Raw genomic sequence first — 26,836 nt, 5'->3', positions numbered from 1 at the left:
TGAGACAGAACAAAGAGAGACACTGAGACAGAACAAAAACAGACAGTATAAAGACAGACACCATGAGACAGGATAAAGACAAACACCATGAGACAGAACAAAGACAGACAACAAGAGACAGAACAAAGACAGACACCAAGAGACACAATAAAGAGAGACAGGCACTCAGAGACAGAACAAAGACATACAGACACCATGAGACATAACAAAGACAGACACAGAGACAGAACAAAGACAGACACTGGGAGACAGAATAAAGACAGACAGCAAGAGACATGGCAAAGACAGACACCGAGACGGAATAAAGAGAGACAGGCACTCAGAGACAGAACAAAGACAGATAGACACAGAGAGACAAAATAAAGCCAGAATAAAGACAGACAGATACCATGAGACAGAATAAAGACAGACAGACACAGGGAGACTGACATTAGGATCAGATCAGGATTAGAAACTATGGCTTGTTAAAAACTTTTTCTGCACTTTAGAAAAAAACTTTTTGCTGATTTCTCGTCTTTAAATTCTGACGTCCTCCTCTGTAAAATCCACAACATTTTTGGTATTTTGTCTCTGTGACCTACATGATGAACTCAAGCAGCTGGAGCGATGACAGCAGGAAGACCTCACCTGGAGGTTGCACTTTATTTTAACATCTGCATCAGTATCATGGTACAGGAAGTATGTAAGATGGACCATGGACCACGAGCAGGTACATGAAGGAAGACATGCGTCAGTAAGCATGTGTGATGCCGTAGACCCAAGCCTGAGACTGATGAGTGTCAGCACAGGATGAAGACGTCTCACAGCTGTGGACGTTTATCAGCTCAGATTCTGCCAGTCTAGCTGGACAAACATCCTTCCCTGTGATGAATGAAAGTTAGTGCAACATGGATCCAACAACAGACATGTTTCAGCACAACTGACCTCAAAGCAGCAACGTGGAGTTGCTGATCAGCTGAACTCCAGAGAACATGAGACAGCAGAATCATCCACCTCCTGCCCAGATCTTCAAACTACAAACACGGCAGCAAAAAGTGTTCAGTCTTTACTGAAATCGAATCATATTTCAACTGATTACATTTTCTATTCTTATTTATACAGTATTAGTTTGGTGACAAAGTCAGAGAGGTTTGGACATATGCAGAATATAGGAATCCAGGGTATATAGGGAGAAGGATGCTGAGGATGGAGCCACCAGACAGGAGGAGAAGGAGGGAGGTCAAAGAAAGGAGGCTCATGGATGTGCTGAGGGAGGACATGCAAGTGGCTGGAGTGACACAGGAAGATGCAGAGGACAGGGTGAGATGAAGATAGATGATCTGCTGTGGCACCCCCTATTGTGAGCAGCCGAAAGAAGAAGAAGAATATTTATGCAATATTAGTTTGGAAATTTTGTCTGAATTTTCAGGCCATAGTTATAGAATTTCTATCCTGTGACAAGAAAAGCAGGAAGTAAACATCAGAATGACATGAATCTGATCAGTGACTTCCAAACAGACTACGATGTACTATGAACTATGTACTATGAGGTATGGACTATGTACTCTGAAGTAAATACAAGAACCAACCAAAGCTCAATCTGAGTGCATCAAAGGGAACTTACAGTGAAACTGAGACCGACCCAAGTTCACAGTGTGACTTACTGTGGCCACGAAAGGACCTTCACACAATGAAACAGAAGCTTGTAGACAGAGTCCACGACAAGACAAGGACGCAGCAGAGACACGAAGACATGAACCGGCAGACAAAACAGGAAGTTACATTTCAGTGGATTATCAATGCCAGTGAGTACAGCACGTGCCGGCGGACAATCTGGTACGAGCCGAAACTTTCCACAATCCAAACTATGTTTTTCCTTCATCGGATCGTTTTCTGCTTTGGCTGACTTTTTTTGATTCTTATGTAAATACATGGAGGTTGTGTCACAGAGGAGGCGGGGTCATATCACTCACGCTCGGCTTTTACATCACAAAGATTTAAAGATTCACATCCATGAGCTCTTCTCATGCAAATAGAGACGTGTCAAACATGATGTGCTTTTCTGTCTCCAAGGTGAGCGCGTCTTCAAGCACCTCAAATGGAGATTACTGTGATTAGTCACTCAGCCGCATGGTTTCCATGGCAATGCATGGTAATTAGACAGCGCTAGGTGAAGGGGAAGAGGTTTACTAAACTTTATTTCTGTCCTGTTGGCTTGAGGTGTGATATTAGGCTGTCAGCTGACAAATGACCAATGGAGGAGAAATGATTTCCAGTTTTGGTGTCAGAGTTGATGAAATCTGTGATGGAGAGGAGGTGAACAAAAGGCTCTGTCCTGAAAACTCATCCCTCCTGATCTTGTTCCATGTTTTTCAGTTCTGTCAGCCGTGTATCATCTTTTAAATGTCTTGTTCTGCTGTTACACCAGAATAAAATGTGCAGCAGATGATGCTGGCTTTGAAAACAATCTTTGTCTCAGTTTGAGAGACAGATATCATCCCTCCAGAGTGGAAGAAAGGACTTGTCCCATGTTGGAAAGGAAAGGGTTGGCTGGCAGTGATTACAGGGATCTTAGACTGGTCTGTGGAACATCCTGAGAATCCACAGGATCTCCAACCAGTCACTTGATATCATATCCATCCTATACACAGGTGCAGTGAGTGCACAGCAGAGGTGGAGCGGAGTCTCTGAAGCATCCCCAGTGAATTTTGGTGTTCATCAGGGATGTGTTCTGATTCCTCCTCTGTTCGATGCTTGCATGGACTGAATGATGGCAAAAAGTTGTGGAGTCCAATGGTTTATGCGCGTTTGTTGGTGAGGAGTCAGTTTCTGGGTTTGAGATTGTCATGGATCCAGACTAAGATCCAGGTTTTTAGTAACTTCCTGAACTCAGCCATCTGAAGTGTATCTGTATGTGGTGAAAGTGTTGAACTTGTAGAGACGTTCAGTGATCTCAGCAGTGATCTTCATGTTTCAGCCTGTTGGTGGGCAAACAGATTGAAGGTGCTGTATGAAGCTCCTACAGTGAAGTACTTTAAATAAATATTCTAGAGGGCTGAAATCTTTGTGAAATAACTTATAATGCTCATTATCTTGGAAATTAGGATATACGAGGTCTATTAGAAAAGTATCCGACCTTATTATTTTTTTCAAAAACCATATGGATTTGAATCACGTGTGATTACATCAGACATGCTTGAACCCTCGTGGGCATGCGAGAGTTTTTTCACGCCTGTCGGTTACGTCATTGCCTGTGGGCAGTCTTTGAGTGAGGAGTCGTCCACCCGCTCGTCGATTTTTTTCATTGTTTAGGAATGGCTCAGAGACTGTTGCTTTGTTTGATAAAAAAAATTTCAAAACTGTAAGGCACAACTGAGTGGACACCATTCAATAAATTCAGCTGGTTTTCGGTAAAAATTTTAATGGCTGATGAGAGATTTTGGTCTGGTAGTGTCGCTTTAAGGACGATCCACGGCGCCTGACGGCGATCTGCGCTTCGAGGCGGCAGCGTCTCGCCGTTTCAAGTTGAAAACTTCCACATTTCAGGCTCTGTTGACGCAGTAAGTCGTCAGAGAACAGAGAACTTTCAGAAGAAGTCGGCATGAGGAGTTTATTCGGACATTCCATTGTTAACGGTCATTTTGTAATGAAAGAACGTGCGGGCAGAGTCGCATGTCGGGCTGGACCCGACCGCGGGGGGTCGCGGCAGGAAAAACACCTCCGTTGGAAATCTTAACGGGCAAGTTGGAACATGCCCAAGCTGTTAAACAATTTCTCAGTTACTCACTTGTTGAAAGCCATCAAAAGCCGCCTGAATTCTACAAATGGTTTTCAACACGGAGGTGTTTTTCCTGTCGCGGCGCACACAGATTTGCCGAGTCGTCACGGAAACGACTCAGCGAATTTGCGCGTACGTCTTTCATTAAAAAAATGTCCTTAAACAGTGGAATGTCCGCATAAATTCCTCATGCCGGCCTCTTCTGAATCTTCTCTGTTCTCTCACGATGTCCTGGGTGAATTAAGCCTTAAATTAGGATGTTTTCAGCTCGAAACAGGCCGACGACAGCGCCTGGAAGCGCTGCAGGACGTCCCGCTCCGTGGGAAGTCCTTACACCGACAGAAACACCCCATAATCTCTCATCAGCCGTTAAACTTTTCACAGAAAACCAGCTTAATTTCTCGAATAGTGTCCACTCGGATATTCCTCACAGGTCCAGAAAAAATTTTGATAAAGCAACGCGCGCCGTCTCGAGCAGCGTGTGAAACAAAGGAATTCAGCCGAGGAGGGCGGGACCACATCTCACTCAAGGCCTGCCCACAGGGAAATGACGTCACCGACACGCGTGAAAAAACTCACGCATGCGCACGAGGGTTCAAGCATGATTGGTGTAATCGCATGTCATTCAAATCCATATAGTTAAAAAAAAATATAAAAGGGTCGGTTTATTATCTAAGAGACCTCGTACAGTAGTGTTCAGAATAATAGCAGTGCTATGTGACTAAAAAGATTAATCCAGGTTTTGAGTATATTTCTTATTGTTACATGGGTAACAAGGTACCAGTAGATTCTCACAAATCCAACAAGACCAAGCATTCATGATATGCACACTCTTAAGGCTATGAAATTGGGCTATTAATAAAAAAAAAAGTAGAAAAGGGGGTGTTTGTTGTGAAAGAGTCGTGACATGGACCCACAACAGGGGGCGGTAATGAACGGACAATGGATAAGCCAAAAAGTAACAATTTAATGTTGTGAATCGCACAACGAAGTACAGACAATAACAATATGGTGGAATGTCAATTATACACAAGGTGACGTGTGGGCAGGCTCGAAGATAGAAGACGTCTGGCGAGAGAAGAGCCAGATCCCACACAGCTTCCACCACCAACGGATCTGAAGAACACCGGAGCCGCCAAGCCCTGCGCCCCAGGTGGCCACTGTCTTCAGCAGTCAGACCCGGTATTGCTGGCAGGGAACAGAAACAGTATTGATGAGTGCGAGTTGGCACACTCAGTAATCCCACAGTCTGTGTTTAGTTAGGAGGGAGCACCTCCATCTCCAATCACACACTCGTGCAGCTCCTGTCTAACCACTTATCTGGCTGGGGTGTGAAGCGAAGCCGTCGCTGATCACACCAAACGCCAATCCCACAGATAAGGCAAACACCACAGGAAAACGGCTGCAAAAGAGTTCAGACTATTATTCAGTTTTAAGTCAGCAGAGAAGTTACCTGAATGGTAGCTGATTTCTCGGCGGGGAGGTGGAGTTGCAGGCCTGCCTTTATGGTGGTGGTGATGTGAATGAGTGACAGCTGGTGCTGATTACGAGTGACAGCTGTCACTCCCGGTTGCTATGACGCCCTCTCATGCTTGAAGCCCGCACTTCAAGCAGGGCGCCATCTGGTGGTGGTGGGCCAGCAGTACCTCCTCTTCAGCGGCCCACACAACAGTGTTCACAATAATAGTAGCATCTGCTGTTGACACTACAAACTCAAAACTGTTATGCTCAAACTGCTTTTTCAGCAATTCTGTGAATCACTAAGCTAGTATTTAGTTGTATAACCACAGTTTTTCATGATTTCTTCACATCTGCGAGGCATTAATTTTGTTGGTTTGGAACCAAGATTTTGCTCGTTTACTAGTGTGCTTGGGGTTATTGTCTTGTTGAAACACCTATTTCAAGGGCATAAGGCAACATGACCTCTTCAAGTATTTTGACATATCCAAACTGATCCATGATAGCTGGTATGTGATATATAGGCCCAACACCATAGTAAGAGAAACATACCCATATCATGATGCTTGCACCACCATGCTTCACTGTCTTCACTGTGAACTGTGGCTTGAATTCAGAGTTTGGGGGTCGTCTCACAAACTGTCTGCAGCCCTTGGACCCAAAAAGAACAGTTTTACTCTCATCAGTCCACAAAATATTCCTCTATTCCCTCTTTAGGCCAGTTGATGTGTTCTTTGGCAAATTGTAACCTCTTCTGCACGTGTCTTTTATTTAACAGAGGGACTTTGCGGGGGATTCTTGCAAATAAATTAGCTTCACACAGGCGTCTTCTAACTGTCACAGCACTTACAGGTAACTCCAGACTGTCTTTGATCATCCTGGAGCTGATCAATGGGTGAGCCTTTGCCATTCTGGTTATTCTTCTATCCATTTTGATGGTTGTTTTCCATTTTCTTCCACACATCTCTGGTTTTTTTGTGCATTTTAAAGCATTGGAGATCATTGTAGATGAACAGCCAAGAATTTTTTGCACCTGCGCATAAGTTTTCCTCTCTCCAATGAACTTTTTAATCAAACTACGCTGTTCTTCTGAACAATGTCTTGAACGTCCCATTTTCCTCAGGCTTTCAAAGAGAAAAGCATGTTCAACAGGTGCTTCATCCTTACATAGGGGACACCTGATTCACACCTGTTTGTTGCACAAAACTGACAAACTCACTGACTGAATGCCACACTACTATTATTGTGAACACCCCCTTTTCTACTTTTTTTTTTACTAATAGCCCACTTTCATAGCCTTAAGAGTGTGCATATCATGAATGCTTGGTCTTGTTGGATTTGTGAGAATCTATTGAATCTACTGGTACCTTGTTTCCCATGTAACAATAAGAAATATACTCAAAACCTGGATTCTGGATCTGGATCTGATCTTTTTAGTCACATAGCACTACTATTATTCTGAACACTACTGTATAACTATTTGCTTAATGGAATGTTTTAAGGGAGTCAAACACTTTACTAATACAGCCTAAAGTTTCACTACACTCAGAATGATCTCCAGCCCACCAGAATATCATTTACACAGACTGTCTGGGTCACTACACATGCATCTGCAGTTTAATATTCTACAGTGAACTTCACCCAAGGAGCGCTTCAACTTCAAATCATTTCCATTCCCATCATGATTTATAGATTTTATTCTTTTGTCCTGTCATTAAAAACAAAACAAAATATTTTTCTGGGTGGTTTATTTGCATCTGCAACATTTCAAATATGCATGCAAAAAAGGTAAACCTTAATGTTGTGATTTACTACATTTCCCATGATGCATCACTCTCACATGATGTGTTGTGATTTTCAGGATATCAACTCTGTCTATCAAATCTTCCCTGATGAGGTTCTTGGCTCAGGACAGTTTGGGATCGTTTATGGAGGTAAAACATCAAACTCACCTCACATTCAAACTATGATTTTTATTTCACTACCAGTCCATGTGACATTCAGCCAACATTCAGGCGACATGCACTAATGTGAGAGTGCAACTAACAAATTGTTGCTAATTTGCCTGTTTTGTCGCAAATTTCTATTTCCAACTAGTTTCCAACAGTTGCAGCCCAGTGAGATAGCACCCTAACCATAATGACGCTGAGAGCAACAATCCTGCTTCAGCAGAACTAAGACAGATAATCCTCCAGATCCAGATCCCTGCTTGATGTAGTTTTAAAGAATTGATGCACACCAGAATTTGTTGATTTGGTGGATTCCTAGTTTAAGACAAAGCAAGGCTTTCCCCAAGTTAAACCAAAATCCATGTACATATTCACTTCCAGACAAACTAGGGCAGAAACGTCATATAACCATGTTGATGTAATGAACTGTCCATGGTTCTGAAAAAACTCAAAGATCCTTTCTGGTTTTGTGATGGTCCAGGATCCAGACTAAGTTCCAGACTTTCATTGCCATCCTGGACTCCTTCATAAGAAGCGTGTCTGTATGTGGTGACAGTGTTGAACTTGTGCTCAGCAGTAACGTTCATGTCTCTGGGTCCTCAGCCTTTGAGATCCAGAGATGCCTGAGGAGATCTTGCAGAGTCATGAGGTAAAGGTCACACAGGTGTTGTGTGATGCTGGTATCTGTGCATGAGAACAAAGGTCCAAGTCTTTTGGGGTCCTGGTGCTTCCCGTCTTAGTATATGGTTGTGAGATTTGGACTCGAACCAGTAACCTTGGGTTCCACTGGAATGACTGTGTCAAATGAGCGATTACTTAGTGAGACTTTGATATTGTCCTTGTGGTGTATTTCTGTGGACTTGATCCAGCATGCAGGTGCCTCAGTGTTTTGAACCTCAGCAGTTGGAGAAGGTGAAGGACACACCTACGATTAACCTGGCTGCAGCAGATAGATGATTATTTTCATGGCAGGTCAGTTGTCTGCCTGGGTGGTTACCATCCAGGACCCAGGATGGTTCTGTGGTGTCGTGGATGTGGTGAAGTGTGACACCAGCACATGCTCCCAGACATGACTTGTTGATGCTGCAGAAAATGGTCCTAAAAATGGTCCTGAAATCATGACTGGTTTCTATCTAATCCTCAGTTTGAGGAACATCTTCTGTACACCTGCAATTTTGTTGATGCATGAAGATCAAATTCTTTACATACAAACCAGAACAATTTTGATGGAAATTGGTGCAGATTAATTTTTTGTGATTCAGTGTTGCCAGATTATGGTTCTGCATCATTACTGTCCAAGACTGAAGCACTCCACCATGTTTAATCCACATTGGCTCCAAATTGTTTGAATCTAACAGTTATGACCTTGCGTGTGACCTTTCAAGGTCACCCATGATACGTGAGTAATGTCACAGTTAACTGGAAAGGCAACTCAAAAACATACAGTGAACAGACTGGGACTGCAGAAGCTGGGTTTGCCCAGCTTAATACTATTAATACTTCAAGTGAAGTATTAATATCTGTCATCCCAACAGATTGCATCACAAAAATACGCTCAAGATTACACAAGTCTGACTCACTTGGCTGTAGCTTGAAATTATGTACGAGTCGATGATAACAGGTGGCGGCAACTACGATAGAATGCGTTTGATACTCAGTCTCCGTCCCCAGTTGTTGTGAGTCAGTCTTGGCCTCAGAAACCCAGGACTCGGCCTTGGTCTTGGGGGAGGTGGAGACGAGGACAACACTGGTGACAACATGGTATCTAGTGTGAAATTCTGTTCATGTTGTTTGTCCAAGTCACAGAGCTTAGGACACCATTTTTTCCTGTCGGTGGGGTGTGTCCAGGTTTGAGTTACATGATGCCGTAGCTGTCTGATATTTAATTTTAGATTGATTTTATGGTTTCGACACTTCATAAAAATGAATATTAAACAAAATGTTAATAGTAATGTTTTGTGCAAAGTCAGAATTTTGTGTATCTGTAGGGAAACACAGGAAGTCCAGTCGAGATGTCGCCATCAAGATAATTAACAAGTTACGATTTCCTACTAAACAAGAGAGTCAACTACGTAATGAAGTTGCCATCCTGCAGGTATACACACACACACACACACAATGTTGAGGAGAAGAATAATGTTCACAGTAATGACAAAGGTTAGTTAATGGTTACAGGGAGTTGGGATAATGTTGAAAATGATAACATGAATGATGAAGAGGATGATGATGATAAATAGTGCTTTGAGGCAACGTGATTTGGCACAGTATATTTAAATAATTTGAACGATAAAGCTGAGAAAGACTGCATTAACAAGTGGATATTGATCATCTTTCGAAGAAGGTTAAAGTGGATGATGATGCTGAATGAGATAATGTAACAACACTGTAGAAAATCATAATCCTGGTGATAATGATGACGTGCCCCCTCTGCAGAGCCTGCACCATCCGGGCGTGGTCAACCTGGAATGCATGTTTGAGACGCCAGAGCGAGTGTTCGTCGTCATGGAGAAGCTCCATGGGGACATGCTGGAGATGATCCTGTCCAGCGAGAAAGGACGGCTGCCTGAGAGGATCACGAAGTTCCTAGTCACACAGGTGATTCATTATCCCCAATGGATGACCCCAATGAAGTTCATGACCCCTAACCTTTCTTACTGCACCAAAACATTTTCTGTTTTCACTTACGAATTATTATAAATTATAGTTGATTTCTCCAGAAGGAACTGTTTAAATGGTTCCTCGTGGTTCTATCTCCCTCTGTCTCTCTCTCAGATCCTGGTGGCTTTACGTCACCTTCACTTCAAGAACATCGTCCACTGTGACCTCAAACCTGAAAATGTCCTGCTGGCGTCAGCAGACTCGTTTCCGCAGGTCATGCCCACAATCACACAGAGCGACCTGGCCATGCCCACAAACACACAAAGTGACCGGGCCACACCCACAATCACACAGAGCGACCGGGCCACGCCCACAAACACACAGAGTGGCCGGGCCACGCTCACAAACACACAGAGTGACCGGGCCGCGCCCACAATCACACACTGTGACCGGGCCACGCTCACAAACACACAGTGTGACTGGGCCACGCTCACAAACACACACTGTGACCGGGCCACGCTCACAAACACACACTGTGACCGGGCCACGCCCACAAACACACAGAGTGACCGGGCCACGCCCACAAACACACAGTGTGACCGGGCCATGCTCACAAACACACAGTGTGACCGGGCCACGCTCACAAACACACAGCGTGACCGGGCCACGCCCACAACCACACAGAGTGACCGGGCCACGCTCACAACCACACAGAGTGACCGGGCCGCACCCACAACCACACAGAGTGACCGGGCCACGCTCACAAACACACAAAGTGACCGGGCCACGCTCACAACCACACAAAGTGACCGGGCCGCACCCACAACCACACAGAGTGACCGGGCCGCGCCCACAATCACACAGTGTGACCGGGCCGCGCTCACGACCACACAGCGTGACCGGGCCACGCCCACAAACACACAGTGTGACCGGGCCACACTCACAAACACACAGCGTGACCGGGCCACGCTCACAACCACACAGAGTGACCGGGCCGCACCCACAACCACACAGAGTGACCGGGCCACGCTCACAAACACACAAAGTGACCGGGCCACGCTCACAACCACACAAAGTGACCGGGCCGCACCCACAACCACACAGAGTGACCGGGCCGCGCCCACAATCACACAGTGTGACCGGGCCGCGCTCACGACCACACAGAGTGACCGGGCCGCGCCCACAAACACACAGAGTGCCCGGGCCGCGCCCACGAACACACAGAGTGACCGGGCCGCGCTCACGAACACACAGAGTGACCGGGCTGCGCTCACGAACACACAGAGTGACCGGGCCACGCTCACAAACACACACTGTGACCGGGCCACACTCACGAACACACAGCGTGACCGGGCCACGCCCACAAACACACAGTGTGACCGGGCCACGCTCACAAACACACAGCGTGACCGGGCCATGCCCAGAAACACACAGAGTGACCGGGCCATACCCAGAAACACACAGAGTGACCGGCCACACCCACAAACACACAGAGTGACCAGGCCGCGCCCACAAACACACGGAGCGACAGGACCACACCCACAAACACACAGAGCAACTGGACCACACCCACAAACACACAGAGCAACTGGACCACACCCACAAATACACAGAATCGTAGGTACTTGGGTCAGATATGAGGAGAACAGACCAGTGCATACATGGATGTCAAGAACCCATCATGAGCACTCTTGCCTCACAGCAAGACGGTCTGGGGTCCCATCCCACCCATGCCCAGTTCTGAGTGTCTGCGTGGGTTTGATCCATGCACTCTGGTTTCCTCCCACTATCAAAAACATACACATTAGGGTCTGTACCATGTGCCCTTTTAATAGTACAGAAACACTGTTTGACTTGGACTAACATGGTGACAAAACTTTGGTCTTTGTCAAACTCTCACCTGATGCAGGTGAAGCTGTGCGACTTTGGATTTGCTCGGATAATTGGGGAGAAGTCGTTCCGGCGTTCGGTGGTGGGCACTCCAGCCTACCTCGCTCCTGAGGTCCTGAGGAACAAAGGTTACAACCGCTCACTGGACATGTGGTCTGTGGGTGTCATCATCTACGTCAGGTAGGACCAGACACCTGGGGCTCCTGGGGTCAGGATTCAAGATCTTATGTTGACAGGATTACCTGTAACTGTTGAATAAACAATTTTTAAATAAATCTGATGAAAATGTTGGTTCTAATTTGAACTTTGTCATATCTTGATTAATGTTTTCAGTCTGTGCCCTGATTTGTGTCCCAGTAAATCTGATTGATTTTTTTTTTTACTTGTAGTTAGAATTTTACACATTTATTGTTATTGTGTTTTTTTCCTATTGGAAATACAGTAAATATTTTGCCTCAATCAGAGATAATGTTTTATAAATCCAGTCAAAAGTCTCTGAGCTAAAGCTTCAACACAATATAAAAAAGGTCTATTGAGTCAGAAGTGCAATATAATGATTCTTTCAGGGTGAACTCAAAGACAAAAGTTGTGTTTCTGTGGACTCCTGAGGGTTAAGGACCTTCACCGAGGGCCCTTAGTAATTTTCCAGTCTAATGATCTAATGTTGCTCCTCTCCCGTCAAGCTCTTCTAATATTGTTCTTCTACCCCAAGCTCTTCTAACAGTGTTGTTCTTCCATGAGTTATTCTAATGTTGTTCTTCTCCCCTGAGCTCTTCTTACATTGTTCTTCTTCCACCGTGTTCTTCTAATGTTGTTCTCCCCCCACCCCCCAGTTCTTTTAACATTGTTCTTCTCCCCCCGAGTTCTTCTAACATTGTTCTTCTCCCCCCACGTTCTTCTAACATTGTTCTTCTATCCCTGAGTTCTTCTGGCATTGTTCTTCTCCCCCAAATTCTTTTAACATTGTTCTTCTCCCCCCGAGTTTTTCTAACATTGTTCTTTTCCCCCCAAGTTCTTCTAACATTGCTCTTCTCCCGCCGAGTTCTTCTCATGTTGCTCCTCTCCCGTACAGTTCTTCTCATGTTGCTCCTCTCCCGCTGACGTCTTCGAATGTTGCTCCTCTCCCGCTGACTCCTTCGAATGTTGCTCCTCTCCTGCCAAGTTCTTTGAATGTTGCTCCTCTCCTGCCAAGTTCTTCTAATGTTGCTTCTCTCCTGCACAGATCTTCTAACATTGCTCCTCTCCTGCCAAGTTCTTCTAATGTTGCTCCTCTCCCGTAGAGTTCTTCTAATGTTGCTCATCTCCCACACAGATCTTCTAAAGTTGCTCCTCTCCTGCCGAGTTCTTTGAATGTTGCTCCTCTCCCGCCGAGTTCTTCTAATGTTGCTCCTCTCCCGTACAGTTCTTCTAATGTTGCTCCTCTCCCACACAGATCTTCTAAAGTTGCTCCTCTCCTGCCGAGTTCTTTGAATGTTGCTCCTCTCCCGCCAAGTTCTTCTAATGTTGCTTCTCTCCTGAACAGATCTTCTAACATTGCTCCTCTCCTGCCGAGTTCTTTGAATGCTGCTCCTCTCCCGTACAGTTCTTCTAATGTTGCTCCTCTCCCACACAGATCTTCTAAAGTTGCTCCTCTCCTGCCGAGTTCTTTGAATGTTGCTCCTCTCCCGCCGAGTTCTTCTAATGTTGCTCCTCTCCCGTACAGTTCTTCTAATGTTGCTCCTCTCCCACACAGATCTTCTAAAGTTGCTCCTCTCCTGCCGAGTTCTTTGAATGTTGCTCCTCTCTTGTCAAGCTCTTCTAATATTGTTCTTCTCCCTCAAGTTCTTCTAACATTGTTCTTCTTCCATGAGGTATTCTAATGTTGTTCTTCTCCCCTGAGCTCTTCTAACATTGTTCTTCTTCCATGAGTTATTCTAATGTTGTTCTTCTCCCCTGAGCTCTTCTTACATTGTTCTTCTTCCACCATGTTCTTCTAATGTTGTTCTCCCCCCACCCCCCAGTTCTTTTAACATTTTTATTCTCCCCCCGAGTTCTTCTAACATTGTTCTTCTCCCCCTGAGTTTTTCTAACATTGTTCTTCTACCCCCAAGTTCTTCTAACATTGTTCTTCTCCCCCCAAGTTCTTCTAACATTGTTCTTCTACCACCGAGTTCTTTTAACATTGTTCCTCTCCACCCGAGTTCTTTTAACATTGTTCTTCTCCCGTGGAGTTCTTCTAATGTTGCTCCTCTCTCCACACATGCATTCCACTGGTTCTTTTCGTTTGTCCAACAGTAGCACAGTTTCTGCCTTGATGGATAACGTCACCGTTGGCATGCCTTATGAACAGGGTGGAAATCTGATTTGAAATCTGTACCAAAAACATGCTTATTTAGGGTCTGCTCCTCTCTCTGCCCCAGACCAAGGCAGCGTCTACATCTGGAGTTGGCCCCTGGGCGCCGGACTGTGGCTTCCCACTGCTCCTAGTGGTTGGATTGTGTCTAACTGTAATTAGGATGGTTAAATGCAGAGGACAAGTTTCATTGTATGTATGTATATACCCTGAAAAAAGAGAATGTTTGAAGCAACTTTAAAAAGTGTTACAATTTGTATAAACCTGAATGAATTAAGTTGCTTGAACTTAAGTTTGAAAGTTAAATCAACTCTAACTTACAAACTTTAGTTCAAACAACTTAATTTATTCAGGTTTTTTACAAATTATAACACTTTTTAAAGTTGGTTCAAACATTCTCTTTTTTCAGTGTATGTGCAATGACAATGAAGGCTCTATTCTATTCTCTCTATTCTATTGCTTTGGTTTGAACGCCCTTTCTGATGCCGCCTCATCATTTCCTCTGGCTTTTTATTTCTGTCTTACAGCCTCAGTGGGACCTTCCCTTTTAATGAAGATGAAGACATTAATGATCAGATCCAGAATGCTGCCTTCATGTACCCTCCTCACCCCTGGAAGAAAATCTCTCAGGAAGGTATGTACATCTCCATGGTAACCTCTGATAAACCAAAACTGACGCAAAAACTTACATTTCAGACAAAACAAAACTTACCTTTTTGTCAAACTTATATTAAACCTATTTTCTTCAAATGATCTTTTCTTTATCTCCTGCATTAAAGATTCTCAATGTGATATGGTTGACCGAAATGTTTATTTTTTTTTGCACTCAAAACCAGGAAGACATGATTTTAAGCATCTGGTGTTCCTCAGGGATCAGATGCGAGTCTCTCTGGTTGTTTTTGTCATCCATAGCCAGGTTCATCTGGTTCATAGTCACACTGCCAGACTTTGTTTTTCCATAAATCAACATTTGGCTAAGACTAACTTTACAGGTGACATCAGCAAAGGGATAAAGAAAGATCTAGTGGATAAAAGTTTTAATCCACATCTCCCCAGTAGCTATGCCCACAGATATGACATTATTGTTGTTTTGATCCACACTGTGCAGGGAAACCAAAGCATCTTTAGCCAGGAGTGAAAACAGGAAATCACTACGGTTCTCTGTGCTCAAGCCATGCCCACTTTACGAACATCCAGTCAGCTGACTCCTTACATTATGTCCTGTTTCAGTCAGAAATGTGAAACATGACAGAAGACCCGCCCTGCAGTAGACTGGAGGCTCAATGCATGTCGGCATCATTCTCCGTGACATTTACACACGCACACACACATGCACGCACACACTTCCACACTGCCCAAAAATCCACTCCATTGTGCCAGAGAAAGGTGTGTGTGTGCGGACGCCGGACAGCACAGACTCTTGAGGTGCAACCACGGACCAGATGGATTAGATCTGGGCTTTGTGTTTGATTTTTAACAACGTGCTTTGTAGGAAGTCGGCCGGTGTGAGGCGGCAGGATGTGACGGTCATAGCTCTGATGTCTGAGACAAAAGTTTGCTGTGAAATGTTTGAATTTCCTCAGATGCTCTTTGAGGTATTTGATTGTGCAGATTTATTCATGTTGCTGTCATCTGGAATCGTGGTGTCACTTGGTGCTCCTATAGAAATAAACTTATTCCTGTCAACAGGATTAAAGGTCAGAAAAATCCTTGTCAACACAAAGAAAAATATTTTACATAAGTCACATTGTTCCCGCCTACATACAAGCAGTCACTTCACGTGTTTGGCATGAATATAGTATATTCCCTTGCCCGTCAGTCCGTCTTCATGGTGGTTGTTCCTCGTGGTAGTCTCTTTTCTTCACCTTTTGGCAAGATACCGGTCACTCTCAGGGTGACAGGTTTCATTTGCTTGTTTGTTTGTGTATTTAAATCAACTATTTGGAGAATGCACCTTATCCACAACACCACAGAACCTCCCTGGTTTGGTTCAGTTCCATTCAGTTTATTCATAGAGAGCCACATTACAACAAAGCTGCTTTAACGTGTTCCACACAGATCAGGCTTAACTGTCCTGGATGACAACCAAAAACTACAAAATCAAGAAGTTATTTCAACATTTGTTTTCATCAAGGAACAAGAAGGAAAAAAGTGAAAAAGAATGAAGGGGAGAAAGTTTTCAGCAAAACTTGAAAGCACACACACACACACACACACACACACACACTGTTGTTGGAAAGAGGAGGGGCGTTGCGGGTTGTGTAGGCGGGGTCTTGTCCTTTCACGTGAATGATGCACAGTGAACGTGGCGCCTGTGTTCAGACTGCTGACCCCTGAAGAAATGTTAACATCATGTTAGCTTTGCTCATTAGCCCTGACTGACCCCTCACTGCAGGGGCCGCGACACCACATCCTCCTCCTCCTCACCGTCATCATCCTCCCTTCACCAGATGTTCAATCACTGATTCAGCTACAATCTGATCATTTTTCTTTCCTCATTTCTCTTCCTTCTATTCTACCTTGCTTCTTTCCTTCCTTCCTTCCATGCTTCTGTCATACCTTCCTTTCTTTCCTTCATTCCGTCGATACTTCCTTCCTTATATTTATGCTTCCTTCCTTCTTTCAGCCATCGATCTGATAAATAACTTGCTGCAGGTGAAGATGAGGAAGAGGTTCAGTGTTGATAAGACCCTCAGTCACCCGTGGTTACAGGTAAGACACCATTCCACCTTTTAAACTCTTAAACTCTTTTTGTATTTTTTATTTATTTTTTCAAAGTTCTGGACGGGACTTTGGTTGAACAAGTTTGGGATGAGTGATTTCATAAAATACAAAGTGACCTTTAATAAAGGTTTGTCGTTACAGTGAGGTTGTGACATAGTTTATGGCATTGTTTTATTTTGACGTAAACATTTAAAGGATGGTTTGATGAGTTTTCTTGGTTTTATTTAGGACTATCAGATGTGGGTGGACCTGCGGAACCTGGAGAGCCGGATGAACGAGCGCTACATCACCCATGAGAGCGACGACCTGCGGTGGCATCACCACGCCCAGCTCAGCGGTCTCGACCATCCCATGCACCTCAGCATCAGTTCACATGGCAACGGGGGAGGGCAGGGGGCGGAGCGCTACCGTGAGCAGGAGGAGGAGCTGGAGACCCTCAGTGAGAGAGTCAGCGAACTCTGAGGATGAGAGAAAAACTACAGAATGAACAAAAGCACAGAAGTAAAAGAACGGAGGTGATGTTTTATTTAATGGGGTTAAAAGTCAAACAAAGAACATGCGACGTTTAAGAAACACAGGAATGAAATAAAGTCTGCAGCAGCAAAAACACAATCTGTCACTTTGTACTAAATTAGGTTACTGTTCACAATGTTATGTCACATGACCAGCACAGGTTCGATCCATGTAGTGAAATGGGCGGGGCTTGACATTTGGTTGCAGCTCGTGTGTCGTCAGTGTGGACTTAATCATTCTACAAACGTCACAACTGCAATTATTTTGACAGATCACCTCGTTTAGCTGATTAACATTTTATCACAAACAAGCTCACCACTCACTTTCAAGCTAGCTACAAAGACCACCAGTCGTTAGGAAGGGTGGCTAGTTTCTGACTTGACCCATTTATTTATTTATTTATTTTTAATGATAAAATGTTTGAGAAGAAGATTTAAATGTCAGACACGTCCTGCGTTAAAACAAAATACAGCGTCGCCTCCGTCTGTTATGTTATTTGTATTTTTGTAATTTAATGTACGCAAACAAGAAACACGACAGTGTCTGAACCCGTCCACCTCATGTGGTGCGACTCCGATTAGAGCCATCACCAGAATAACATCTTCCTGAATCACAAAAGGAAACGTCTTATACTGCCCCAAGTGGTCAGGATCTGCACTGCATGGGCTGTCAGGTGGTGCACGATGCACAGTGAGGGCTGTTCCGTTTGTTTGGGTTTTTTTTTTTTTTTTGGTCATTTTTGCATCTACATTGTTTGACCAGCAAATATACCAGCGTTCATCTGAGTACCCTGGGGGTATTTGTCTTAAAAGGAGGTGTGGTCAAGCGCAACAAAACGGATCTAAAGCAAAAATTTTAAATGAAATAAAACCAAAAACAAATGCAAACACCTGACGGCCCCAGGTTTACCTGGCTGAAAACACGCCCACGTTGCACCTGGCTGCAGCAGATAGAGGGTTACTTTGGCACCGTTGGGATGGACTGGCTGTCTGGTTGCTACCCAGCATGAGGGGCATTTCCGTGCTGTGATGGATGAAGTGATGCTCAGTACTAGTGCATGTTCCCAGACTGGAAATGACCACCAGTTGGGGGCGCCCTAGTCTGCAGGAATGAAATGCTCAGTTGCTGCTCACATCCTTTGACACTTCATTCACAGTTGGTGTGCAGGTAGGATTCAGGGCAGTCCAGGAAGCAACAATGTCCTCGAAGGAACAATCAGCCATTCAACCAGATAAACAGGCAGAATGTCAAAACACAGTCTGTGACCAGGCAGATGAACCTCAGGAACCACAAGACGGCGTGGGTCAGCAACAGCAAATTAAACACAAGGAATAAACACAAGAAGAGTGGAATGAGAGCTGGATGCTCTGAGGGTGCACGTGAACAGGAAGCCTGAGTCCTTGTCAACAGGAAGTAACACCACAGAAAAGCACAGGGAACAGACATGTCAGAATAAAACCATCGGAGCTGGTGACAAAACGTGAACCACTGTGAATAGCAAAGTTGATCTGGACAGACCCCAACTTTGGGACACAGCACTATGTGGTGTAGATTGTGCAGATGGTTCCCCAGTGTTTGTCTTCAAGGAAACGCACAGTTCAGGTCAAACACGTCAGTGCTCTTTGTCTGTGGTTGTGCTCCTGTGGCTTGAGATGTGCATTAATGTGTTTTTTTTTCTGAATTATGTTGAAATAAAGGTATTTTAAAATAAAGTTGTGAATGTGTGATGTGTTGCTGTGTGGCCACAAACATCAACAACGAGCTGTGATTTATAACGTTGATCGCTCAGTGCAAGCTCAAAGTTTACTGCTGAGGAAAGATGATTTATTTATTTATTTATTTGACTGATTTAGATTCCAAAAGCCAAACTGAAAAATCAAACACCTGGCAGAACATTAGAGTGCTCATTTAAATGTCATTATTTGGGTCAGATGTGATCAATGCAGTAAAATATTGGAGCAGAAAAGAAAAGAGACAGAAGACGGCAAATCATCAGGTTCCATCAGCAATCAGAAAAACTACTGTGGATCAGGAGATGAGAGACGGGTCGTTACACACCTGTTCAGGGAACACATAAAAGTCACCAGGTGTCGTAAAATTAAACATTAAGTTTGTCATCAAAAACGGACACAGATACTTTGGTCTCCATGCCGCCATGTGACTGTATCACCAAGTCACATGTTCAGCGGGTGTGTCCAAATCATTACTTTTGTGGCATTTGTGACTGAAATGTAAAAGGAGTCATTCTGTACTTCAGCATTTCCCATAATCTCCCTGGCAGCCCCCTGTGCTTCCCAGAATGCACCTTGGTGCCAGCAGAGTTCCGCCTAGCCAGACATCCAGCCTGAATTATGTTCTGCCGTCTCACAGTGCATGTAAACAGTGGCAAAACGAAGATGTGGATGGTGTTGATTTAGTGAGTTCACAGGTGATTATGATGATGATACACTCTCCAAAGTTGAGAGGGTTATCTAGAGGAGGTGTAGCACTTGTGATGGACTTCTGCTGTGCCCCAATATCATATTATTGTCCACACTTCACGGGATGTGTTTACACTGTGAGTGCTGAGCTCCTGACACCGGAACTCTGCTGAAACCGACCTCTCGCGTGAGTTACGGACCGCGAGATGGCATGAGATTCACAACTGCGAAACACTGAATTCTTCAGAGCTGTCTCCAAAGCCCCACCTCCAGAATGCACAGCTCAAGAACGCACATGACCTGCTCACAGGTACATGCAACTGGATATATTCTTCACATAGCTACCAAACACCACATCACCTATCCCGTTCAAAGCTAATCATGCATCATACCAACATCGCGCCAAATTGGCATGATGTTGTGCCAACGTGTCACGTCATGACATCATACCAACATTGCACTAACACTGATGCAATGTTGTACGAACACTGAAACAATGGCACTATACGCACATTGTACCAAAATTGTAACAATGTCATAACAATGTATCAAAGTAATGAACTCACTTCGCCAGCACAAACAGCGCCGCCATCACACCACTTTGCAGGTCTTCATGGTCCACAACCCCAGGGCATGGCAAAGTGGTGGCGCTGTAGAGCTGGCGGCAGAGGAAATGCACTGTTGCCACTGTTGAAAAGCAACACCAGTGTTTACTCTGAACAAGTTTGTTCCAGCCCTGCATTTCCCTCAGGTGACGTTTACGTTTCATTTGGATATTTTGTTAGTTGCTGATGGATGTAAAAAGGATTTCAAGTCAAACAGCCAGAAATGCTTCAGAGATGATCTCCTACCTTCAGAATGATGTCTGCAGCTCACGTGCATTTTCACACTCAAAGAACTGTGGGACACTGAGGACGTTGAACATGAAACCTCAAACACGTGAACATGTAGAAGGTTAAATGAAACATGAAGGAAGATGCTGATGTACTGATGTGCTCAGCAGAGCGCACATGGTGTTAATGACATCACAAAGAAAAGTGAAAACACAGACTGGATCAACTCAAGGCAGTAACCAGGTGTGTGTGTGTGTGTGCGCGATTATGTTATTTTCTTTGTACATTCATTTAATACCCACTTGTTGACACACTGGAACCATAAATCCATATTTTATTTTTCCTTAATAATGGTCTTTAATATTGATGTCTGTTATTGTGATTTAGATCATTTAGTTACAAAAACAGTGATGCTGTATTTTACTTTTCAAATAAGGAAAATGATATAAAACATAAACAGGAACATTGCTCATAAAGATGATGCTCTTGGCTTATGTTCAGTTCTTTAACATTTGTTCAGACTTTCTGTAGCGCTATTCCATCTCAAGCAGACGCGCTTAACAATGATGCCTCACATTCACCCATTCATCAAGATCAGCTGCACACTGGCAGCACCACAGGAATCAAGTACCATGTGTAAAGGCCCTGATTATCTGGTCTGACAGGGGTTTGAACCGAGGGTTCAGGTGCACACAGAAGAGAGAGACTGCTGCTGCATCATCATCATTATAAAAATAACCAATATTATTATTAGTCGTAGTAACAATATTATTAGGCACAATTCAAATATCTGGTGTGATTCAAAGTGCTTTACAGTAAAGTGGCCAAAGTAAATGGAGGGAATAAGCCAATAACAATAATAAATAAATAAAGAAATCAACAATTTCCACAAATTTTGCTAAAAAATTAACTAATTCAAAGCCAACCTCAATCTTATTAAAACATAAAAATCATAAATGATGAAGCCCTTTAAAATCATTCGTTTATTTGACATCAGCATTTTCAGAATAAATTGAAAGAAAGAAAGAAAGAAAGAAAGAAAGAAAGAAAGAAAGAAAGAAAGAAAGAAAGACATTTGTTTCGGCCGCTTTCCTGGTGATTCCGGCCACCAGATGGCGCCCTCCGAGTGGTTGTTTGTAGCGTGTCAGCGTGACTGTTTGTGTGTTTTGGGTGTTTGGTGTTTGTGCACACTGTGTGATGGTGCTCGTCGGGACAGCGGGGGCCACACCAACACAAACGCACACATTTAAGAAGCAGCAGACAACAAACACAAACAAGAAGTCTGATACAGCAATTAAAAAAACAGAGCGAAACAACAACACAATTACACAGCAAAGGTCAAAGACTGTGAGAAGATAAGTTTATCAAGCAAAAACAACCACAAATTCACACAATACAATACTTTATCTTCTACTATTTAAAAAAAGACTGGTTTTGAGTAGGTTACATCTGTGTACAACAACCAATAATAATAATAGTAATAACAACAAGAACAACAATGCACAAATATATATAAATTGAGCTCAGGTGCATCCTGTTTCCTCTGATCATCCTTGAGATGTTTCTAGACTTTAATTGGAGTGCACGTGAGGTAAATTCAGATGATTGGACATGATTTGGAAAGACACACACACCTGTCTATAAGGTCCCACAGTTGACAGTGCATGTCAGAGCACAAACCAAACATGAAGTCAAAGGAATTGTCAGTAAACCTCTGAGACAGGATCTGGGGAAGGGTACAAAAACATTTCTGCTGCTTTGAGGGTCCCAATGAGCACAGTGGTCTCCATTATGCGTAAATGGAAGAAGTTCAGATCCACCAGGACTCTTCCTAGAGCTGGCCGCTGTCTAAACTGAGGGATCAGGGGAGAAGCGCCTTAGTCAGGGAAGTGACTAAGAACCTTATGGTCACTCTGTCAGAGTTCCAGCATTCCTCTGTGGCGAGAAGAGAACCTTCCAGAAGGACAACCATCTCTGCAGCAATCCACCAATCAGGCCTGTATGGTAGAGTGGCCAGACAGAGGCCACCCCTTAGTAAAAGGTACATGGCAGCCCACCTTAGACTGGAGCGACGGTTCATCTTTCAGCAGGACAGTGACCCAAAACACACAGCCAAGATATCAAAGAAGTGGCTTCAGGACAACTCTGTGAATGTCCTTGAGTGGCCCAGCCAGAGCCCAGACCTGAATCTGAAAGAACATCTCTGGAGAGATCTGAAAATGGCTGAGCACCGATGCTCCACATCCAACCTGATGGAGGTTGAGAGGTGCTGCAAAGAGGAATGGACCAAACTGCCCAAAGATAGGTGCACCAAGATTGTGGCATCATATTGAAGAAGAATTGAGGCTGTAATTGCTGCCAAATGTGCATCAACAAAGTATTGAGCAAAGGGTGTGAATACTTATGAACATGTGATTTCTTAGTTTTTTATTTTTAATAAATTTGCTAAAATAAAAAAAAAAAACGTCATTATGTGGTGTTGTGTGTAGAATTTTGAGGGGAAAAAATGAATTTACTCCAATTTGGAATACGGCTGTAACATAAAATGTGAAAAAAGTGAAGCGGTGTGAATACTTTCCGAATGCACCGTATCCACACAACATATTTTGATTTATCAAAGACTCAAATTTGATCTCTCACTGTTATGGTTGGTTTTTATGTTTTATGGTTATTTACTATTATGCTTTTCGTTGATTGAGCATTAAATTGAACCTACCATTTTAAAGATGGCTTATAATGGATGATGATAATAATAATAATAATCCAACATATGATTTCATTTTTTTTCAACTAAGTTTAGCATTTACAGTAACCATTTCAAACATTAAATGTGATTTAAGAAAAGACAGCATTACAAATATGAAACCATATTATTTTGAACAAAGTTACAGAGCAGTGGTAAATTACTGAAGAAATGTAATAAATAACAATGGTGTTCGACCAAAATTCAGCAATGGTTAATTTACAAATTTTGAAGGAAAAAAAAAGTTCAGACGAACCAAAATTTTTACTGTCATAAAAACTTATTATTCGGCAACTGTAGTTATTATTACAAATGTAATTATTATTAATGATTTTCTAATGATTATAGAAAATGTAGAAATATATCAACATATTTAATTACAATTGTAAGCTGTTTTGCAGTTTATTTTTCTTTTTGTGTTGTTGAATTTTTTTCCACCCTTTGTGTGATTTTGCACCTTTTTGTACATTTTTGCAGCTTTTGGGTCCTTTGTGTTTCACTTGTCTGCAGCAGAGCGAAGCTTCAATCTGTACAGAAGAAAAAAATCCTTCTTTGTGTTGAATATCTCGTTAAGCGTTTGCCTGCTGTGGCAGCAAGCAAAGCTTCATATAGAAGCTCGTCAGTTATTCTGCAGCTCCACAATGATTCGCTGCAGGGAATTCAAGTCGAACCTTGACGACACAGACAAAAAGACTTTGTGTGCACAAATACGTCAAATATAATAGCTTCAATTTGTCAGCACAAGAAATAAAAATCAACATTTGTGTATTAAAATGACTGCAGCATGGAGAGAAAATTAAATCGGTTTTTACGAGGATGATGATGATGATGATGATGATGATAATAATAATAATAATAATAATAATAATAATAATAACACACTAGCATCATAAAAAAGACATAAACAGAGATTTTTGGAAACATGGAAACAAATCAGATCAGTTCAGATGAATCCTGCATCCGTGTAAACACACAACAAACAAACCAACTTAAAACAACTTTGCTATATAAAACAAAAAACAATATAAAATAGCTTTGACATATATATTGCGCCAATGTACAAAGTAAATGACACAAAGCACCACTGATAAACAAAAATGAAATGCAAAACACCCTTGATACAGAAAAATAAAACAACTTAACACCTCAATACTTGCAAAAATAATAACACAAAAAAATGTGAATATACAAAAACAAACTTTGATATCCAAAAAATAAAAAGTCTTTGCTCTGCAAAAATAAAACAAGTTCAAGCAGCTTCAATATACAAAAACAAACACACAAACAAAACAGAAAACAGCTTAGGTATACAAGAATAATAGAACTTAAAACCACTCCAAGATACAAAATAAAACAACATAAATCAGATTTTAGATCAAATAGAAATAATGAAACTGCAAAAATAAAATAATGACACTGCTTCAATACACACAAAATTAAAACAAAACTGCTTCGATATGCAACAATAAAACAGAAATTAGATTGATATACAAAAATAAAATCACTTTAAAACTGCATCAACATATAAAAATAAAATAATAAAACAACTTAAATATACAAAATAAATAAAACAACCTTTATATACATAATTAGATAACTTAGAACTACTTCAATAATCAAGATAAAGAAATAGAAAACAGATTTGATATACAAAAATAAAATAACTTAAAACTGTTCCAATAATCAAAATAAAAACATAAAACCATTTTGATGTGCAAAATAAAGCCAAATAAAATTGCTTTGAAATACAAAAATGAAAAAACAAAACAAAACAAAAAACAAACTTAAACCTGTTTCAATATGCACATTAAAACAACATTAAACAGCTTTCATACACAAAAAAAAAAATTAAACAGCTCTGATGCTTAAAATTATACACGAAAAATAAATTAAGAACAAAAATAAAATAGAAAACATTTGACATAGAAAAATAAAACATAAAACAGATTTGATGTACAGAAATGAAACTGTAACTTTGATATTTTAAAATAATACAATTTGGTACAATAAATACTCTGTCCTTTCTGTCTTTGTCCACTGTCTTTTTGCCTTTTATTTATTTTTTAATTAGATTTTCTAATTATACCTTTTTATTTGTAGGCTTTTTAATGTTTCTTTGATTTTTTACAGACTTTATTAATTAACATTTTATGCTTATTTATTTACTTTCTCTGTTGACGTGTTTATTTACAGATTGTTTATAGCATTCTATACAACAGTAAATGTAACAGTCATTTTTACCCCAGCATATTTTTCGTTTTATTTATTTTTATTCTTTTTTTCTTGTTAAAGTTTATGTGAAAAGATCATTTTTGTTCCTGATGTTTTAATATGTTATTATTGTTAGAATTTATTTTCCCATATTTACTGTACATATTTATTCATATGCAGTAAAGAAACAAACGTGTATTTATTTTCTTCCACATGTAGGATTTGTGTTTCCTCTGAGCTCAAATTAGCATTTGGGTTTCTCTCTCTCTCTCTCTCTCTCTCTCTCTCCTTGGCGTCTGGACGTTTTCATTCTTTTGTTCTGTTTGTTTTATCTCATTTAATTTTTTCACATTTAACAAAAAAAATCTGTTCTTCATCTCTTATTCTTTTCATTTTTTTTCTTTCTCCCTACTTGTTTCATTTTCTTATCTTTCCATTAATTTTTTTCATTCTTGCTCTGTCTTTTCCATTTTTTGTTTTTTTATTTAGTTTCAACGCATTTCGTTCGGTGTCTCCTGTTTTTCAAACCTTTTCTTTCTTATCCCATCTTCAAGTTTTTATCCTCTTGACTTAATATTTTCATCACTTTGCATTTTCTCCTTTTTTCCTCATCATCTTTCTTTCATATCTGCATTTCATTCTCTTCTTTTATTCCTTTCTCATTTTGTTTGTTTCTTTCTCCTGATCTCTCTCTCTCTCTCTCTCTTGCACTCTGTGTTCACGGCTTTTCTCTCTCTCTTACTGACAGGGGCATGATGGCTTTGTTGCCGTAGTAACTCCCTCATTCAGCATCTCTTTCTGTTGGCATGAACATCATCACCAAATGACGACACACAGTTTTCTCAGTCGAAACAAATGATTTATCTGCATCTGTTACGGAACAAAACCACACCAGACAACATGGACCATCGTTCTCGCCATCCATCTCTCTCTCCATCCAACTATCTTCCTCTTCATCAAACCCCCTCCATCCATCCCACTCCATATCATCCCTCTCTCTAACCATCTCTTCCTCCATCATTGTTTTCTCCATCCAACTATCCCCCTCTTCATCCATCCTTTTCCATTCATCCCTCTCTCCATCAATCTCTCTCCTCGTCCATCACGTTCTCCTTCAGTCTCTCTTCCCATCCATCATTACTCTATCCATGTACTCTTCTCCCCATCCACCCTTCTCTCCATCCATCCCTCTCCTGCTGGAATGACTGTGCCAAATGAACGGTTACTTGGTGAGACTGAGATGAGGAGGATCACTGACACTGTGAGGGGACATCAGCTACCAAATTTTGTCCATTGGGTGACTTTCTTTGGCCATGACTCTGTATGCAGGTGCCTCAGTGTTGAGGACCCCAGAGACTGGAGAAGTCAAGGGTGCGCCTACTTTTCCACCTGGCCAAGGACATGGCCA

The 26,836-nt window shown here is 42.1% G+C and overlaps 1 protein-coding gene and 1 long non-coding RNA gene across 2 annotated transcripts in view; one reads left to right on the top strand and one right to left on the bottom strand.

Annotated features, from left to right (window-relative positions):
• Nucleotides 1–17,179, top strand: part of prkd1 (protein kinase D1) — a 52,796-nt gene extending 35,617 nt beyond the window's left edge. The window contains exons 14-21 of the mRNA XM_034159364.1: nt 7,077–7,149; nt 9,153–9,259; nt 9,598–9,759; nt 9,937–10,035; nt 11,672–11,832; nt 14,512–14,618; nt 16,611–16,696; nt 16,937–17,179. Coding sequence (XP_034015255.1) covers nt 7,077–7,149; nt 9,153–9,259; nt 9,598–9,759; nt 9,937–10,035; nt 11,672–11,832; nt 14,512–14,618; nt 16,611–16,696; nt 16,937–17,170 — 1,029 coding nt within the window. The 3' untranslated portion in view covers nt 17,171–17,179. The remainder of the gene's footprint in view (nt 1–7,076; nt 7,150–9,152; nt 9,260–9,597; nt 9,760–9,936; nt 10,036–11,671; nt 11,833–14,511; nt 14,619–16,610; nt 16,697–16,936) is intronic.
• Nucleotides 2,873–8,342, bottom strand: LOC117500623. The gene is made up of 3 exons (XR_004557807.1): nt 8,332–8,342; nt 7,746–7,755; nt 2,873–2,943 (listed from the first exon to the last, which is right to left on the bottom strand). It is a non-coding gene; the product is annotated as an uncharacterized LOC117500623 (long non-coding RNA).
• Nucleotides 17,180–26,836: the final 9,657 nt, after the last annotated feature.

The sequence above is a fragment of the Thalassophryne amazonica genome, chromosome 19 (assembly GCF_902500255.1).
Source record: "Thalassophryne amazonica chromosome 19, fThaAma1.1, whole genome shotgun sequence".
Classification (NCBI taxonomy): Eukaryota; Metazoa; Chordata; class Actinopteri; order Batrachoidiformes; family Batrachoididae; genus Thalassophryne; species Thalassophryne amazonica.
The sequence above is the reverse complement of the archived record's forward strand: the minus strand, read 5'-3'. Positions and strand labels throughout refer to the sequence as shown.